Raw genomic sequence first — 20785 nt, 5'->3', positions numbered from 1 at the left:
AGTGCCATAGCGAAAATGAAGTTACCGGCATAAATCTCATCTTAATTTTCAATCAAGCGTTTTCGTCTCATCTTCTAAGTTGACTAATATGAGAACGAATATTCCAGAACATAAGAAATTGTGTATTTCGTTTCGCCAGTGCTATATTTTCAGCTTCCATTTCCAGTGAATTATTTCCAGCCTTGAAAAAAAATTTAATGCCTTCCCCATCTTATCACTTTGAACGCTAAAATTGTGAGACTCAGGTGCTGAAAAAACCATACATTAGATTTGGTAACCTCGTGATGCAGAAAAAATAGTTATTTTCTAATAGAAACCCACGGATTTGAACAGAAGGTTTTGTCTTAAAGGTTTCACACCCCTGGTTTAGAAGATTCCCATCGACGCGTCGTTTCCAAAAATAAGTATAAAAGGGAATCGCCATTTTGTTAAGAGCGCAAGTTGATGTGCAACTATTGAGACCAACTGATACTTTCAAAACCTGACTGACTTTCTATCATATCAAATGGATCTATTGTATTATTTATTTGTTTATAGTTCAGTTCAGAAATTTATATACTTAAGTTCAATAAGACGGAAAAGTCCATTATCAAAGTTAAAATTTTAATATACCAGTAATATTACATAAAATGCCGTAAATATACACCGTTTGACATTTGTTTTATTTATTCAAAAGTTCACTGATGATACTTGTGGCTTTTACAGGAGGAATTACAAGAGATGGCAAAGGAGATATCATAGGAGCAAAGGCCCACAGAATGTATTACGTCGTGTCGTAAGTAAAACAAATCGCTTAGTTTATTGTTGTTTATGATATTTATTGCGAAAATAGCTGAATAGTGATTTTCATCAGTTTCTAAAGGTTATATCTCTTCTAAATCAGAAATAGCATGAATTCCACTTCATATGTTTACTTTAACACAATAATTATTTAACCTAACTTAGAACAATGGTACAAGTGCTACATGTGTGGACAAGTACGGGACTGGTAGGACAAGTGTGTTAATGTGTGGAAAAGTGTGGGGCAATATTTTAAAGATACCGTAACATCAGCAGTAATATAAACCTGTACGAAATTCATACACACACCATTCACTTACATTTAACCATTTGCCCCAATATATATGTACCCTAACTCGGAACTTTGAGACAAGTGTAGCAAAGTGGGACAAGTGGTGTATGTGTTCTATAAAGATTGAAGGGCTATAAAATGTGGGGACAGTTGGACACGACTTTTTGGAAGCAACGTAATATAACCACTAAGCCATACGAAATACATGTAAGTAAAATGTATGTCAATGAAAAAATTTTGCAATAAATTCCAACTTATTCCAGACGTAAAGACGACGACTGGGAAAAAGCTTTCATTGAAGTGGGAAACGCCGAATACGAAGGTTTTTCAGTCTACGTAGAATCACGCGGAAGTCGGTCACTCGAAGCAGGGACCGGTTACCGGAAAGATTTGCCTCTATTATTTGCTGGATTTGCCCTCATTTTTGTTTACATCATACTCATGACTGGAAAATTTTCGCTCTTAGAACACAGGTGAGTTATTTTATACGATGATTATTCACGCCTTCGAACAATGCCCTGTGCAAGCATTCATTGATATCTAATGATATATAAGAAGCTAATATTTTCAAAAGAACGAAATATGTAAGGTTCGACTTTGGACAGACAGACTTATAAAATATAAATCGAAACAAAAATTATACATAGTTTCGTATTTCAGAACATACATCGCCATGATGGGAATCGTCACCGCTGGTTTGTCAATGGGAGCTGGCATTGGTTTATCCGCCTCCTTTGGATTCGAATGGTCTGTTATTCACCTTGTTGCCCCGTTTCTCATTATTGGAATAGGAGTGGATGACATGTTTATTTTAATTCAATCTTGGAATACTATTGACGATGATCCACATCTTAGAAAACTGCCGTTAGCGAAGAAATCTGGGCATGCATTGAAGGTTAGCATTTTATTTAAATCTGCTCTGTACAAATAAATACAAATTCCAATTTCCCCCCAAAATCAGACTACGTACATTTTTTAAATATTTAGCGAAAACGAAGACAATTTATTTAATACTAAATATGAAGGTAACACTTATAATAAATAGTTAATTATTGCGCTTCCACTGGAGATTTTCTTGAAATACGATGACTTTTCTAAAATTTTCAGTTAGCATGCTGTTGAAATCACCACGGTAACATCACTTTCTACCAAACTAGGTTGATTGTGAGCTCTCATCCATTCACTCTATCATCATGCCCAAAGTTTTTTTTAAATACAGTTATGTAGCATTCACAGTTTCAAGTCTAAGGACATTCGGTACGTTACTTACGCTCGCTCACTCAGAATTATACGAGATGAAACTCCGATTCTTGCATTTATCAATCTGTTTTAATTTTAGTCTGCAGGAGTCTCTATAACTGTGACATCGGTGACTGATCTTGTTGCATTTGCGGTTGGGTCATCAAGCGAACTCGGTTCCTTTGCTTCCTTCAGTATTTATGTTGCTGTCTGCATTATATTGCTATTCTTTTTACAAGTAAGACATTTGTTTTTCTGTTCATGAAACGCTCATTCGCGACATTCGCTCAGAATAACTACCGCTACAAGCATTTTTAACATCTAACAATATCTTAAGAGCAATTTGTTTTGGAAGACCGGGATTTTTCCGCTTTAACTTTGACTGCCTAATTTATTACACTCTAGGTAAAATGGCGGCATGGGATTTTAAGATGAGACGTGTAATCTGAAATGGCAAAATACCGCTAAAACCACTATGCCATCACTCAATACGTCAGATTATTATTTCAATGATTATGATCGCGATTATCAACTCTTTGTACATTAATAAATATGATAAACATGAAATAGCCGTCTGGCGACTATTTCCATCCTTAGATACTAAAAATTTGAAATTGATTGGTCCATTAGTTACCGAAAGGAGGGATTTTTATTCCCACCGAAAAAGCTGCCACAACAACAACAATAAAGGCTAACAACAACAAGAAAATTTAGCAAAACACCACACATTTTCATATATATGTTTGAATTAACTTATTTCTGTATATTTTTGTACGAACTAAACAAACGTATTCACACTATTCAGTGCACATTATTCCTGGCATGCACCGTTCTTGATCAACGAAGGAGAGAAGAAAATTATGACGCATGCCTCGCCTGTTGCTACAAACATGATGAAAATTACAAGCAAAGTGAATGTTCCCAACGAGAAGTAAGTTAATGTCGTTATTTCACAGCCTGACAAAGTGAATCTACTTGGCAGTGCTTCTCAAACTTTCAAGTTCCGTCAGCCCCTTTCAAAGACTCTCAACACTCCGTGTCAGACCGCAATCGCCAATATTTTTCCTTTTATTTTTTTCTAGTCAGAAATTAAACGAATCTGAGCCCCGGCCCTCGTAAGTGCCACTAACTAAGCCTTCGCTAGGTACCGTTCTCCATGACTACATTCAATTCAAAGTAAATTGACTGTAATTTATTTATTAATTGGTTGCCTATAATACATTTATTTATTTTCTTTTTTTGGTATTTAAGCATGCGTATAACATTACTGATGGAAATGCGCTAAAAACGGTGACCGTACCTTTGAACCAATACATTTGCACCCGTATATCCGCGGGTTCAATGTATATGAGGGTGCTAAAATCCATGGGTTAGGGTTAGTATGGGTTCAAATATCCGTAAATAAATTCCATAGGTACAATAGTATGCAGATGCAATTGTCGTGGGTTCAAATTACGGGTTCAAATGTACGTGGGTTCAAATGTAATGGAACCACTAAAAACAAATGTATGTTTATTTATATAAGAGCAGAGGGAATATTGGAAGTTCTCCGAACGAGGACCATGTATCATGAAAAAGAATCTAATCATTTTCCTGGAATACTCTTGACCTCTCTTTTTTATATTTATATAAAAGTTGATAATTCTTTATGAAGTTTTGAAAATAAACTTGTTTATGGTTTTTGTTTTTTTATTATGTTATTTGAGAAATTAGATTTTTTTTTAATACTAAATATTTTTTACATCAAATTTCAGTTCTTTGCAACGTTCTTTGAAGACGTCATCGGAAAAGTTGTTCAGATGTTTCCGGTACAGATCGCAGTAATTCTGGCAACCCTGGGACTGACTGCACTCATGGGATGGGGTTTCACTCTCTTAAAAGTCAGCTTCGATCCCGATTGGTATCTTCCACAAGAAAGGTAAATGAAATTTCTATTTTCTTGTTTAAGAACATTTTCTCAAAGCAAGGTCGCGGGGAACCGCTCATAAGTTGACGAGACTGATTTCTGAGCGTTGCTACGGGAGACTAATTTTCGATATTTACATATGGAAGAAGTAGCTAGATTTTTGACCGGGGGTGAAAAAAAATGCCCACCTAGGCTGTCTGGCCATGTAAATTTGACGTAAAAAGTTTTTTACATTCCATAAACAACCTTTAAGCGTTACAAAGGATTAGGGGAAAACAATGAGCCTCGCGCCAAAACAAAATTTATTCGCAATCTCAACAAATTTCTTGAATTCAAATTTTGGTTTTATTTTAATTGGGCCAGATTGAATTCCCCAACGGGTCTGATTTGTACCGCTGGCCGTAGTTTGTCATATCTGACCTAGAAGGTTATTCTTTTTATTCTTGTTTCAACTATAATCCGAGTCCTATTGGTCTCAATATTTAATCCAAGTTTCGATTGTTTTCGTTTATTTTGACACCACGTCAGCACGTCGGTTGATTGTTTAATCAAACCCACTGCTCATTTAAGACCACACCATCCCGGTGCGCAACCTTCGTTTCCATATATATATATATATATATTCGAGCATTGTTTTTTGATATTTCATTGATGTTTATCTAGTATGCTGCCAAATGCTGGTTAACTCCTTGATTTCACAGCCTAATTTCAAGTCAATTTCATTTCAGTTACCTGATTCCATTCGGCAAAGAATACGACAAGTACTTTGCTCCGGGGCAAGATGCCGCCATTTTTGTCATCGACGCAGATTTTTATGAAGAAAGAGAAAAACTTCATATTTTGTACGAAAAATTGAAGAAAAACACTAACATAGACCCGACAACTTTAACAAGGTATTTATTATTCAGCACATGTTTGATTAAACATATTTGATTAAACCACAATTGTTAACAATTTTGACGGCAGTAACCTGGAATAGTAAGCTGTTAAGAGCTTCCGTTCCAGCGACTGGCCCACTTCTTCTTTCACTTAAAAATCAAACTTCCTGTCAACACGACGCCCAATTGCGCTATACGTTAAGAGTATTATATCGCCACTGATTTCATTATCTATAATATTTCAAACCCCGCACGTTGCTTATGTCTTTCATCCGACTACTAGTCATTTATGCCACAATATTTTGACAGACCGAAATCTTAACGGTTCGGCGTTCTCTATCCAATTTACTGCACCCTTAATTAAAAGGTGGGATTGTGGGAATATGATTTGAAGCCGCTAGATGCAACCTGCAATCCCAATATGGTTAAGTCTAGGCTTACCATACGTCCCGCTTCAGGCGGGACAGTCCCGCTTTTCAGCGTTTGTCCCGCCGTCCCGATAAGTTAGCCAAAAGTCCTGCTTTTCCAGCATAATACACAAACATGTTGTCGTTACTGTTGTTTCTGTGTAGCGCAGCGCTAGCCTACTTACTGAAGGTGAATGCGTTCGTTCCCCGCTGATTCCCATTGAGGGCGAGCGTATCGCATGTAAAACCAATACTAATTAGTCTAAGTTCGAATTATTTGTACCGGTATCGTTAACGTAAATTCCTTCCTATTTTTCGAACTGAACCCGATATTTGGACAGAGAATATGCGCATGTAATTTCGATAACAATATGGTCAATAAAGACAGCCGACTAGCCGAGACAGCTTTAAATGTAGGAGGAATGTAGGCCTATGTAGTAAAATCGGAAAATGTGAAGTTACAAAATCACAGCTAAGGGGTCGTTGTCTTTCGAGGCGTCCCGATGTGAAGTCACAAAAATATGGTAACCCTGGTTAAGTCCAACTACTTGACCGGCATGCCAAAGCTCCAGCGCCGTAGCCAGGGTTGGTATTGGGGGTAGGAACCCACACCCCACCACATTTTAAAAATATACGCTTTTTAGACCCTCAAGGCTCATGGGTGGGGTGTGGGTTCCTACCCCCAATACCAACCCTGGCTACGGCGCTGGAGCTTTGGCATGCCGGTCAAGTAGTTGGACTTAACCAGGGTTACCATATTTTTGTGACTTCAAATCGGGACGCCTCGAAAGACAACGACCCCTTAGCTGGACCCGCTAGCTGTTTCAATCAAACTTGGCAAATAGAAATTTCAGGACATCCCCTTTGAGAAGTTCTGTTCCCGCCTCTGCAAAGATCTAATGAAATAAGCTTTTTATATGCACCAGTGGTAGGAATCCACATGTTCGCATAAACTCGCATGTACGATCTTGATAATCAGCGAATCTGTTCTAGTTCCTAATTTGAGACGTTAGATAACCGAAACAAATGGGTAACGTGGAACGCAGATGACGACTATAGGAAGCGTGTTGTTATTGGCATGTGATCTTATGTTTTTTTTTTTCTGTAATGAGAGGCCTGTTATTAGTGAGTTCGATAAAAAAGTCGAAACCTTTTTTTTTAATTTTAAATCATATCACTGTTATATACCCCTTAGGCCAGATACGTTATTTTTTTTTTAACTAAATCGAAATGTTTCATACAGTTGGTTTGAGAACTACGTGTACTGGATGTCAACAGAGAAGAATGTAACCGATATATACAAAGACGATGCTTATGTTAACTCCCAGCAGTTCTTTGGGTCTGTCATGGAATATTTAACTGGAAAAGGAAGAGTTTATGCAAGTGTAAGTTCATGTTCTAAATAACCTTTGTAACTTTGTGGAATATTCAGCACCTTGTGATGATAGAATATGACATATAAGATGTGATTTTCATATTTATTCCGCGGGACGAAAAGCAATCTTATGTCAAACTACGGCCTCTCGTTCCCTTACTATGTCCGTTATGGGAATAGCTAACTAGTTATTCGTTTGGACCAGCGGCCAAAAATTTTCCCATCTAGACTGGCGGGCTATGTAAGTGTGACGTAAGAATACCTTTCATGAACAATATTTAGAGTGTCACGAAAGAGAAAGTGGAAGACAATAAGCCTCGTGCCAAAACTAAAGCTAATCGCAATCTCAACAAATTCCTTGCACTATTTTTCATCTAAAACCTCAAAATTTGGTTTTAGTTTGATTGTGGCAGCATCAGGCGGGCCATATTGAATTACGCAACCGTCCGGATTTGGCCCGCGGGCCGTAGTTTGCCCATGTTAACTTTTGACCCCAACTCAGCTTTATCAATAATGACCTATATTTTGTAGGAAGTTGCAGTGCGATTTGGGAAGATTGTTGGATCGCGGTTCCGCGTTCAACACATAGCAGTTGAAGAAAATGTTCAAAATGTGGATATCATGGATAGTTTGCATGAAGTTTGTGATTCAGTGGGATTCAGCGACTCTGCATTTCCATTTCATAGGTGATTAACATTTTCTATCAGTTGGGGCTACGCGAGACTAACTGGCGCTCCCGTAGTATGTGAACCAAAATACCGGACATCGGAACGTAGTATGTGTACCAGGTTAGAGTTAGGCCATAATTTTATTCCAATTTTCCTTATTTTAGTTCTATTAAGAGTTCGACGACTAATTCAGTGACTCCCGTATTATTTGTACCTGAAATTATGGCTTAACTCTAACCTGGTACACATACTACGTTCCGGTGTCCGCCATCTTGGCTCACATACTACAGAAGTACCGACTAACTACCTTTTCATCAGTATGTTACCAATCTTTTCTATTTAAGGGGGGCCGCGGGGTGTCTTCAAATTCAGGGGGTGGTAGACATTTTGTTTATAGAATAAAATTATTTGAAACTAATAAAAATGTGTTATATATTTTTCTGATTGCGCCGGCATATAAGCAACTTTCTGGATATTCAAAACAATTTTATTCACGTCAAGAACCGAAGTATGGTGTCACAACTCGATATTAGGAAATTTATCAAGTCTCCTCTTAGTCCCGTGAGATTCGATATTTCACCAATTACATCGATGTTTTTTTTTTGTTTTTATTCCCGCCTAACTGGCTACGTCACGGTTGTCTTCGGTTTTGATTTACAAGTTTAGCGCTCGGTCACATTTCTGCTTAAGCCTGCTTATGGCTACATACAGGCACTGCGGTAAGTTGTTATTGGACTTTCGTGTCCTTATATGTGAGCGTCGCGTTCTCGTTTATTAACAATAGTATTTGATCGCGTATTCTCTGTTTTATTATAACATCTGTTGTTCAATTAACAAGGTAACAACTATCGTTTTCATTTGCAGATCCTACTTCCAATTCAGTATCATGAAGATAATCAGATCAGAAGTTTACAGAAACCTTGGTATCACATTACTATGTGTATTTGTGATGGTATTGCCAATGATAGCGAGTCTACAAATGAGTTTCTGGGTTGTCATATGTGTTGTGTTCACCATTATTGATGTTGCCGGAAGCATGTACTTCACAGGTGGGTTAGTTATTGAATGCAAAGTTGACAAATGGATCGTTTTGCAGAATGGTTTTGTTGTTGATGGTGGGCGGGATATATTGACGTAATGATAAATCGCTTTTTAATCGCTTTTCCTTGTCGTTTTACATTGCTGCAACCAAACAACGGCGCTTCAGAAATATGTGTACCAATTTTCTTTGCCTATTTTACATCAAGTTGTATAAAGGGACGGAAACCTATGGACAGGGTGTATATTCACTTGGCTAACACAGACAGCCCCTGAGCTCAATAGAAGAGTACTAGAACTTTATAGGGAGAATCGAAATAAAATTATGGCCTAATCCTAACCTGGTACACATACTACGGGAGTATCCAGATAACACCTCGACAAAGTTCCTCTAAGAACTGAATTTATTCCCAAAATTTGGAAACAAAAATAAAAACTGGCAAATAACAGTCAAAACTATACGAAAAGCTACAATTATTACAAACATGCTTGGAAATGCGTCTGATCGATTACTAAAGTTTCATATTTTACGTCACCGTTAATTCCTGCTGATTAGACGTTGTTGCGGAAACTAACAAGGAAGTCGATGCTCGGTGAAGTTTCTGTATTTATACATGCTCACATTCACTATTTACAGGTCTCACAATTGAAACCAGTACAATTATCACACTCCTGCTCTCAGTTGGTCTTGCTGTCGATTACGCTGCTCACGTTGCCCATAAGTTTCTCACTCTACGTGGGACTAAAAGAATGAGAGTTCGCGTCACTCTGGGTCAGATAGGACCAGCTGTATTCAATGGAGGATTCAGCACTTTCCTAGCTCTTGTGTTACTGAGCGGATCGAATACTTATTCCTACAAAGTATTTTTCACTGTAAGTTAAATTTTTGCAAAATTGAAAATTGGTTGTTTCTGGGACCGTTTCAGGTTCATGAAATTTCAAGTTCAGTTCAGAATTTCAACATTTCAAAATCCGAATCCACAACCCTGGTATATAGCTTGCTTCTAAACTTTTTGTTAAAACATTTACTATTCAGCAATCAACTCGCTTAAAACGTTTACTATTAATATTATAATAGCAAAGGCAATTTTTCTATGATTCAGGTATTCGTGTGTGTCGTTGGATATGGTCTCTGGAACGGACTAATATTCCTGCCTTGTATTCTGGGCCTTGTCGGCCCTCCACCTCACATAACAGCAGTAGAAGCTAAATTGAGCGAACGGCATCTTCAAAGAAAAAATAAAGTTAAAAATGATGATAACGTCGAAGATGTGCAAGAAAATATGGCAGTAACCAGGACGTGATATTTATATGCTTATATGATAGAGAAATTTGAATAGTGACGAAGTTAAATTTTCTGAAGCGTATGCCTCAGGTTTGACTATGATGGTATAGCACTGACATGGGCAAACTTCGGCCCGCGTGCCAAATCCGGCCCGTTGGGTAATTCAATCTGGCCCGCCTGATGCTGCCACAACCAAACTAAAATCAAATTTTGATGTTTTAGATGAAAAATAGCTCAAGGAATTTGTTGAGATTGCGATTGAATTGAGTTTTGCCTCGAGTTTATTGCTTCCCACTTTTTCTTCCGTAACACGGTGAATATTATTTATAAAATGTAACTTTTTACGTCACACTTACATGGCCCGCAAGTCTTAAGTGGGCAAAATTTTTATAGTCTTTTTCAAAAAAAACTGGTATAGCAGGTACACATCTCGTGTCCAAATTCGATGCCCGCCACCTCGTCCAGATACCTGTTTCAGAGAATAAGACAAGGTCAAGGTCTTATTTCAATCTTCCTGCCGGAAATAACACTCGGTCTTATTTTTTTTTAGGGGGGGGGGGGGGTTAGGGTAAACACGGTAAAAAAATAAGTAGGCAATGCCCAGGCACTTCAAAAGTAATAGCTTTTTACGTAACCTCATATTCAGTGAAAGCTTGTACAGGGCCTGATTCGGAACGAAAGGCATGAATCAGCATTGTATAAAATATTTTAATATTTAACTCTGTTTAATTGTGCGCGTTTCTCGCACGACATAATAAATATCTTAATTTTATGGAGATCCTGGGTGTGTGAGTGAGTCAATATTCCCAAATTTCCTGCACAACAATGCACTTTGGTAGAATTTTCTGTAAATTATTTTTGTGCAATTTTGCTTTTTCTATTTATTGCATTCGCATTGTTATTTTGACCAAATAAAAACTTTTATTGCAATAACTGTGTTTTTTGTAAACTTCAAGGGTTTTGCGGTATTTTTGAATGGTTTGGCTTTTAATGAGACTTTGAAGCTTGCCAATAGAGTTATCACAATAACGTCGTGCCCGTGCCCGCAAATCCGTTGGGTAATTCAATCTGGCCCGCCCGCAGCTAACACAATCATACTAAAACCGAATTTTGAGGTTTTAGCTAAACAATGTTCAAGGAATTTGTTGAGATTGCGATTAAATTTAGTTTTGGTACGAGGCTTATTGTTTTCAACTTTTGCTTTTGTAACACTGCAAATATTGTTCCAAAAGTGTTACGTCACACTTACATGGCCCGCCAGTCTAGTTGGGCACAATTATTGGCTTTTGGTTCAAAAACCTTTCCTACCCCTGATCGTGACCATCACAGAAATGAAATACAATTACTGTCAGTCATGGAAAGTCCACATTATGCTGTATCATTGCATTCAGGAAGTATTAATCGGAAAACTATAGAGTTAGCTCAGATGTAACAATTGGGGATTCTAAATGCGCAATAAAAATTTATTTTGCAACATTAACGCCGGGAAATTTCTGTTCAGTTAGCCGGATGTGAAATTCATAGATGCAAAGTCACGTTTGAAAATGTGAAAGGCAAAAACTCCGCGGCAGTTAGATCATCTAGTCTTTATAATTTTTTATATATATATTCATCCAGGGGGAGAGGAGAGCCGATAAGACGGTTCTCACTAACCACAGCCTCTCTTATCGTTGGTGAAAAATTGTTCTTATCCTTATGTACAGAAAAAAATGTTTTTCAAAGTTTATCGTTTTTTCCAAATCTTTCGACTGGAAATCGGAAATATATCATCATTGTCAATGAAATAAATAAAAATTGCAAAAAAAAATTCTATGCAAAAATCCCATACATGCACATAGTTAGAATTGTCTCTCAAAGGGAACGGGTATTTTTGTTTTGCACCATCATTGCGACATCGTGATGCTCTGTTATATTATTACAGCTTTCGGAATTTTTACTCAATATCTTTATAGACCAAAGCAGCTGAAGCGAATACAATATACGGCCTATAAAGAGGCCAGTTTTGTCTGATGGAATCACAACTAAGAGAATCGACTTGATCGATGCCGAAAAGACGTATGTGTACCAGGTTAGGGTTGGGCCATAATTTCAGGTACAAATTATACGAGAGTCACTTGGTTAGTACCGAACTAGTAATATACCTGGAATGAGGAAAATTGGAATAACATCATGGCCTAACCCTAACCTGGTACACATACTACGTTCCGGTGTCCGTCATCTTGGTTCACATACTTCGGGAGTACCATGAATTTCATGAACAGTCAGTCTCGGGTCAATTACGAGTTTAGGAAAAGGAAGTCACAGGTCAAGTCCAGTCACTGATTGTGAGCTCTAAGTCAAATCGAGTCATAATCATAAGGAGATTTCATTAAAAATAAGTCTTGAGTATGTTCCGAGTTTCAGAAAATTTTAAAATTCCAAATCCGAAGTCAAGTTTAGTAAATTTCATAAACAATCAGTCTCAAAAAAATGAATCGAGGACTCACAACTCGTTTGAATTTTATTTTAGGTTCATTTAAAAAAATCAACTTCTTCGTTTTTATAAGTAAGATATTTTGACTTAGGGAAATTTAGAAGTACGGCTCTGTTTTCGAGACACTTCAACTAAAAATGATGTTTGCAATTATTCAAAAAACAATAATAACATATTGTCATTGAATCCTATTTGCATAGAAAAATGAAAGAATCTAAAATCGTGAGAAAGAATGCCATATCCAGCTAAATAATATGAATAATTTCAACATTTTCGAAAATCACAGAAGACACTTAAACTCATTGACTTAAACGCGAACGGATGGAAAAGTTCAAAGCAATCGCTAATGTATGAAGCGACGACAAAAATATTGAATGATTTAGATTCAGGCTTTGGGCGGTGTCAGTAAAATTTGAGTCGACAAGCCTGCATGGCATTCTTCTTCGCTAGCAACTCTGCAACGCATCTACCATTTGATTTATAATACAAAGTAATTAATGATTTATTCTATTCTGTTATATTTTTAGTAATATTACTTACTGTTCTGTTTTGAAATTACTCAAAATGAAATTATTCTTGATTGCATGCTTGTGCTACATGTTCTTCGCGACAGGTTCGTAAAATTATCTTGTTTGGTCATGAATAATTCTGTAATTAAGTTTTCATGTTAAAATAAACCAAGTGTTCTGCAAACAAATCGTTCACTGCTTTTTATTCATTTTATTTTTTGTAATCCAGGGTACGCGGTTATGTGCTACCAGTGTCAGAACTGCGGCGATAACAAAAAGCTCAATGCTTCTCAACTCATTCAATGCTCTAACTCAACTTGTCAGACGAATACTACACGTGGTAAGTACACATCATACACATTCCGTTTGAAAGTCTCAACAGATTAACCGACAGTTTCCTAAAATCAAATTAAAATTATGGTAACAAAACACAAGCACGAATGTCTTTTTTCACAAAACAACGATAGGAAAACGATACATATGTCTAATTCAATATGTCCAATAATAAAACTCAGAACCCAGTTTAATTGTCAATCTAAACGGCATACATAACATACCGCATTTGGATTTTCCACCGGCTTCTGTCTAGATCAGGGCTCGGCAAACTACGGAACAATATAATCCGGCCCGCCACGCTTCACTGGATTATAATAACAAAACAACTGTATTGACAATTATATTCTATACGTAACAGAATTTGTTTTGAAACACTAAATAACCTAACAAGTATATAATTCAAAATCACTCGTTAAATGAGCCTATAAATTGATTATAATTAGACAAAAGGCAACAGAACGTAAAAAAGTTGATGCTGAGTGCAAATGGTTTAATAGCGCAGAAAAAGTTCAAAAGAATCATTCTTCGCGCACTGCTTAAAATATAACTGAAATCTGATTGAAAAATGTGATTTATTGGCCATTCCTTCGAATATGTGCGGCCCGCCAATGACTTGCAACCTTTAATTTTGGGCCGCGAACGACAAAAGTTTGCCGACCCCTGGTCTACATAGACCTTCAGAGCTTCTGTTCCTATGACTCTCTAAGTTGATTTAATGTCTGTTGCGTTTAATTTCATTTGGATACTTTGATTGTTTAGTTTGAAACCTTAATTACAGGGTATGTTGTGCGAACATGTGGCGACCACAATTTAACGACTGGCTGCAATACAGTCACTAACGGATCTCTCAACTTTGAAGTTTGCGTTTGCGAAGGGGGTAAGTATTACTTTTGCATTCTTTTTTACGCATTTCTTCCCACACAAGGATCTGTAGAGGTAGCCACTGCTAGGCAGGAAACTAGTATATAATTGGAAGGACTGAAACGTCTTCGGTTCGACATTGTCTACCCCAGGGGTGGGCAACCTTTTTCGGCTCGCGTGCCCAAATCGGCTAAATTTAACGACAGAATTCTTCCGCGTGCCGACCAAAATTAAAAACAGTGCTTTGTTACTTTTAAAGCAAAAATACACAATAATAAACCTTCTAAACATGTAAGCTACAGACAGATTCACTATTCGGGAAAATATCAGCCCGACAAATAGATTTGATTACTTTTCTTATTCTATATAAGTGAGACTTCTGCTGCTGCATTACAGTTGATAGAGATTTACATTGGGATTATATTTTGTAACTTTCAAAGAAATATACGAACTACTGGTTATATTTCTTTCGAAATCAATTTATTTCAGTAAGTTAACAAGTTACTCTAACCTACATGAGCTGTACAACTTCATAAATCAATCAGAAATGAAGAAAAATGGTGGCACAGACGAACTATATATTACGTAGCAATGAACCTCCAATGAATGCTGTGTGTCGTCACAATTCGTCAAGAGCTAACTCAGCTGTTACGTCATATCTATTTCTCTGTAGCCATATGTCTTGAAAAGACAAAAAGAGTTTAAAATTTTAAATGAATAACAGATTGTTAACAAACGATAAGAATGAACAAACACCGAGTTTCATCAGATAAATCAGAGCCTCGAAACTTTTTATCTGAAAGAGAATGATCTCATTTCTGAGGCCTCGCTCGCGTGCCGAATAAATGGGCACACGTGCCAGGGGTCCCCCCCCCCCCCCCTAGTCTACCCAGTTTATTATAACCATTGGTGGATCTTTGATTTGAACCCGAGTTTAGGGGGTGCGATGAAAAACATACCTATTAGGGCGACCTTCTTCCCATAGACGAATTTTGTCGTTTTTAGAGAAGAATCTTGCCTTTTATTTGTCTGTTGTATTACTAATTTTGTTTAGTTATTTATTACTATTATGATACTTACTTACTGGGTCGTAGGCAGGAATTTACAAGAGAGAAAGTTGGGGGAGTCTAAAACAGTGCTCATCAACCGGGTGTATAGTACACCCCAGGAAGTACCTAAAAGTTTGAAGGGTGTACCACGACGATAGGGTGTACCAGGGGTGTACCGTGCCGAATGTTGTAAGGTACACACGATATGCTTCTAACCCAGGAAAAACTTTCGATGGTTGCTAGTTTTCAAGATATCTTTCGACTTGTAAAATTGTCTCATCTAAGAGCCATATTCAAAATCACAAATCATGTTTAAAAACACAAATCAGGTAAAATTATCGAGAGGAAAGGATGTGATATTTTTGAAGCTAGTAGCAAGATTAAGTCTTTTAAAATGAAATTGAAGGTTTGGCAGAATAATGTATCAAAATGTCATTTTTCCGATTTTGAATGTCTGAAATATTTCATTGAGACTTAATAATAGGAAAATTGAAATGCAGACATAAAAACCAAGTGGATATCAATTGTACATACCGTATTTCCCCGAAAATAAGATCTAGCCTGGATTTTTAAAATGAATTCAATATAGGACCCCCCTTTTTAGTCGATAGCGCAATTTTTTTTTAACTATTCGATAGCAAGACACATACGCGTTCCAAATGAATGATAATCTATATCTAGCAGATATTTAAAATAAAAAGTGAGTAAGTATATTTGGAAATCTCGTAATTCGATACTTTCTTCGATTCGATTCGATACTAGGAATGGCTACAGCCCTACCTTTCCCTGCATAATGCATAGGGTTGAATCTGCGATCTTCCTATTCAAATAAGTAAAAAGATTAAATGTAAATTCAGGAGTGAATAGTTTTTTTTTTAAATTTATTAAGATGGATGTAACGGACTCGATACCAACTCTCCAACCGTTGCAATAACAACTTCGACCAATGAACCAACCACTTCGACCAATGAACCAACCACTTCGACCAATGAACCCACCACTTCGACCAATGGACCCACCACTTCGACCAATGAACCCACCACTTCGACCAATGAACCAACCACTTCGACCAATGAACCAACCACTTCGATTACTGAACTAATCACTTCGATCGCTGAACTAATCACATCAAACGCTGGATTCGTAGAATTTGGCACCAATGAACCCACCACTTTGACCTCTGAACCCACCACATCAGGCGCTGGAACCATCAAATCAAGCAAAATAGTTGGATCCGTTATCAGCCTTCTCGTTGCTAAATGTATTATAATTTATACAGAAAATAACAAAACTGAGTCGATTGTAAGTATTACATATGGTTCCGATTATAGATTTTATCGCAAATTTTCAAATTTCAACTTTTCAAAATTTCACTTTTTTTTCAAAACAAAGCGTTAGATAAGCACTAATTCACATTTTCAATAAAACCAATTTTTTCAAGGCCCGAATATTTTTTTTGACTTGTAGTCCACCCTAGAAATGGGCAAACTGGGGCGCGCGGGCCGCTAAGCATTTCGCGCGAGCCCCGTGCTCCTGGAAACAATTGTGAAAATTTTTGACAACTACATACAAATTTTATTTGAAAAACCTAAACTGTGTATTGTTAAAAATGAATATCGATATTTTTTCGTCTTTGACTCAACCATTTCAGCCACCATTAAATTCGAAGCGAATGCAAACACAGTGGCTGTGGCGTCACATTCAACTTCTCCATGCGGGCCTTGCAAAAAAAAAAACTTTGTCCACCCCTAGCCTACACAACTACCTAATTCATTACGTCCTGACGAGGTGCATGGGGCATTTTTTGCGTCACTCGCAGTTTTCTTTTTTATAATTTGTTAATCTTCAAAAATTGTCTAATTGGTTTATTGGGTTTGACATGTTATAAGGAAATGCTTCAAAAAATACTGAATATAATAAGAACTTTGTGACAAACGTCATTTAGTGGAGCTTTGGAAAAGAAACTGAAACGTTTGTCTGTTGTTGACTTATTTTATGATCATGATTGGTTACACATGAACGATAGATAAATTGAATATAAATTACTTGTCTCAACCAAATTAGTGCAACGTTGAAACTAATGTTTCACCGATTTGTTTCAAAAGAAAAGTATTGCAAAGAGTCCGGATATAGCTATTCTTTCTTTGTGGAACAAAGCTTTTGGTCCGGATATAGAACCGAGTATTTTTGGATATCCGGTTTCATTGTCTCAATTTTATGTTTCATTTTTCTTATTTCGTGTAAAAAATATATTGAACAAAAATTCACTATTTATGACGTCATATTTTATGACTGAGGTATATTATTACATTGTGAAATAAATTGTTTTCAATATTCAAATCTATCTCTATGCTGAGCTTTCTAGAAGAATTTAAAAGAGAATAAGTGATAAAGGGACCCGGTGAACGAAGTGACAAGGAAGGATATAAAATACAAGAGAGCTATGCTCAAATATATGGACACGTGGCGCCACCCAGTGACAATAATTTTGATGACGTCATAGCGAGAGAAAAAAGTAATAAAGTAAAAAGGAAAAAAAATAAAAGTAAAAGTAAAAAGCCTTCTGGAGAAAAATTTCATATTTAACCACTGAAAATATCAAAGCAATTGGTCCAGTATTCGAAGAGAAAAGCGATTTTTTAAAAATGGAGACGGAGACAAATAACAATAATAACAATAACAACAAAATTTTGAAACGATCATTATGGCCACTAAAACGTGTCCAATAAGTTCGACGTTTTGCTTGATGCGATTTTGTCCGAGTAATAAGTCAACCGAGTTCAAAAAATTTGGACAGAATTGAGTCACAATTAGAGTACGAGTCATGATAAATATTATACCCATCAGTTTTGAATCAATTCTTATATGCAGCAATTTCAAAATTCGATTTGAAGTCAAGTCGAGTCACTGAATTCCCAGATTCCAATTCGAGTTGATGATCGAATCATAGTTGATTTCATAAACAACTGTGAAATGGATAAATATGAGTGTGATGACAATAAGATTAAATATTTTTCCAAACCATACAACGTTATTTTGAAATTTGCAATAGGATTAAATCAAGTATTGACGACATTTGACTCGTCCTTCAACACGGCCTATTTCGAGTTATTTCTGCAACAGGCAAGTAAATTAAACGTTTTTTATTTTTCAATACTAATTGAACTACATGGTTCAACTGAAACTGAATTTTATTAAAAGTAAGAGATGATTTTGAAAAACAGAAAGGTTACTATATTGCGTCGTCACACGGTGATTTAATTAATGAAACTATGGTTTAATGTATTTCATGCAGCTTAATCTGAAGTAAAGTACCAGATAAAGTATAAATTATCATAATATTATGTATTTCCGTTACAGTGCTATTTTGTTACTGATTCGTTAATTACCTTATTCAATGCTAAGGCGTTATGACTGTATAAAAATATAGTTCACATGATTAAGTGAAATGTACAATTTTGCTGAGTTGTAATAACTTATGATCACGGAAGCATTTACACCGTTCGCATATCTAATTTTATCCAAGTCGATTTTATTCGCATGGACGTAATACTTCTTTCATGAGGTATTTTGCATTTACGATCTGACGAAACTCTACAAGTAGTCGCACCAAAATTTTTGATTTTTTCAATAGTATATACAAACGGAAGAGTGAATCAGAATAAAAAACTATATACTGTAGAAGTCCGTTATATATTTTAGAGTTATTATAGGCGGTGCCTTGCTAGCAAGAAGACAGACCTACTTGACCTACAGACCTACAGACCTACTTGCTAGCAAGAAGACAGCACCTACTTTTGGTGTTGATACTTTATTTGTCAAGTTAACTTTCGTTGTTTTAATTAAGAAAATCACTCGGAATGAATTCGGAATTGGTTGCTTGTTTATGTTTGATGATTGCTACTACAGGTTTGTGGATAAAAATTGTTACTTTTGCTGTTTCTTGTAGCATCGAGCATAGTTTATTTGATCTTCAAATCTCAAAACCATCTGTTTCGTGTTGCACTACTCCCCGTGAAAGAAGGATGATATTTGGAACACGTGAAATTTTTTTTTTTTTTAACCAGGTTACGCAATCAGGTGCTACGTTTGCTCCCATTGCAACGATAAGAAGTTGACAACATTTCTTATGGTGGTGGACTGCCGTGATGAATTCCTTACATGTGCCAAAGAAACTGAAAATGGTGTGCACTTTATTCATATCGCGCAGATACTTTATTGATCTAAATATTTCATGTAACTTTACAAATATCTCAGCTATCTTGAGCAATACGAATAAGAAAAAAAAGGCAATGTTCAGGTATCTGGATACAATGACCACTTATGGACGTCTGCTCGGTGAGGTCATTAACGAGCACCGAGTTTGCTGCAAAGAAATAAAAATGATCCCCATTTTAACTGAAAAACGGCAAAAATAATTTTTTGTAAATCAAACAGCGAAAGCCTTTCAAAGATTTCAACCACTCCCGAGTACTGGATTTTTCACGGCAACAGCAATCACCCCAAAAACAACGAGAATTTTTTTGCAAAATGTTCATCTCGTGTCCAATGATGAATCAGTTACCGTATGTTACGGACCATAATGCGCACCGTCAGTAAATGCTCGGACTAGGGCTGTTCACGTGCATTAAGTACAACCGGTGCTGGTTTCGACAGTATGCAGTAAAGAATTAGAAACCAAGATAGGATAGGATTTACATATCTATCCTGGGGAGGTGGAAAGCCGATAAAACGGCTTAACCATATGGCGAACCATGGCATCTCGTCCGGTTACCATTCCATGTCGGGTATGGGATTAGTTAGTTATTTGTTTTGGAAAGCATGGACTTGATGGTGAAGGAAGCCGTAACCGACCAGCAGTTACTTGAACCACCCAAAGACGGCGAGGAGTCCAGCAATCCTCTCGCACATAGCTATCCCCGCATGGGATTCGAACCTGCGAACCCACGCAGCGTAATCAGAGGTGCGGTCACTGCGGTGGCGAGCATATTCCTAACGCTTAGCCACACCGCTGCGCCACTAATTGATCGATATATTAGGCGCACAGGCTTATAAAGCGCGCGATCGATTTATGAGAAAAAAAAGTATTTGAAGAAGGCCTTAATGTCCTTAAAATACGATACGCTAATATCAAGTCAATCTTCAACTTCGTTTTTAGGTACTGTTAGTCTGTTTTGCTCCAAACACAATGAAACTGGATGCAAACAAAGGTTGGCTGGTGATGTGATGAGGGAAGTCTGTATATGCAAAGAAGGTGAGTTTGGATTTTAAATGCTTTGATCTTGGAAAGATTTAAACAAAAGCTTTAAGCTGCAGAACGTGAAAAGCTAGTTATTATAATTCAGAAATTAATAGTACTTTCCAAACTTATTTAGATAAATGCAACAGAATGGATACCGCCTCTACAACTGCTACAGAAACCACTTCAAGCGCCGGATCCATCAAATCAAGCTTTATAGTTGGATCGGTTATCAGTCTCCTCGTTGCTATAGCTGTATTATAGTTTAGACACACCCGAGATTGTGTTCATTAGGTAATTTTTTGAGAATGATTCCGATCCTATCAAATGATAGTAGCTCATTAGATGACGCTCCAGCCGTGTATATACCAATAAGGAAACAATTTGAGCTCGCCTACTTTACGTTGTGTAGGTAGAGGGATTGAAACCTATGGTCAGTGGGTATATTCA

General features: G+C 36.9%; 3 protein-coding genes across 3 annotated transcripts in view; all 3 read left to right on the top strand.

Annotated features, from left to right (window-relative positions):
* Positions 1-10801, top strand: part of LOC120347617 (patched domain-containing protein 3-like) — a 30059-nt gene extending 19258 nt beyond the window's left edge. The window contains exons 8-19 of the mRNA XM_039417667.2: positions 706-775; positions 1336-1545; positions 1733-1967; positions 2412-2549; positions 3117-3242; positions 4066-4229; positions 4946-5110; positions 6746-6887; positions 7409-7563; positions 8410-8594; positions 9221-9456; positions 9687-10801. Of these exons, the coding sequence (XP_039273601.2) occupies positions 706-775; positions 1336-1545; positions 1733-1967; positions 2412-2549; positions 3117-3242; positions 4066-4229; positions 4946-5110; positions 6746-6887; positions 7409-7563; positions 8410-8594; positions 9221-9456; positions 9687-9887 (2027 nt within the window). The 3' untranslated portion in view covers positions 9888-10801. The remainder of the gene's footprint in view (positions 1-705; positions 776-1335; positions 1546-1732; positions 1968-2411; positions 2550-3116; positions 3243-4065; positions 4230-4945; positions 5111-6745; positions 6888-7408; positions 7564-8409; positions 8595-9220; positions 9457-9686) is intronic.
* Positions 10802-12878: 2077 nt separating this feature from the next.
* Positions 12879-16494, top strand: LOC120347629 (uncharacterized). Its single transcript, XM_039417676.2, has 4 exons — positions 12879-12954; positions 13080-13190; positions 13965-14063; positions 15986-16494. Exons 1-4 carry the CDS (start codon positions 12906-12908, stop codon positions 16492-16494), a joined length of 768 nt encoding a protein of 255 aa, XP_039273610.2. The 5' UTR covers positions 12879-12905.
* A 2377-nt stretch (positions 16495-18871) lies between these two features.
* LOC120347637 (uncharacterized) lies at positions 18872-20607 on the top strand. Its single transcript, XM_039417687.2, has 4 exons — positions 18872-19005; positions 19164-19280; positions 20255-20350; positions 20472-20607. The coding sequence occupies exons 1-4, from the start codon at positions 18957-18959 to the stop codon at positions 20597-20599; spliced, it is 390 nt and encodes a 129-aa protein (XP_039273621.2). The 5' UTR covers positions 18872-18956; the 3' UTR covers positions 20600-20607.
* Positions 20608-20785: the final 178 nt, after the last annotated feature.

The sequence above is a fragment of the Styela clava genome, chromosome 1 (genome assembly GCF_964204865.1).
Source record: "Styela clava chromosome 1, kaStyClav1.hap1.2, whole genome shotgun sequence".
Classification (NCBI taxonomy): domain Eukaryota; kingdom Metazoa; phylum Chordata; class Ascidiacea; order Stolidobranchia; family Styelidae; genus Styela; species Styela clava.
This window is presented reverse-complemented; position numbering and strand designations above follow the sequence as displayed.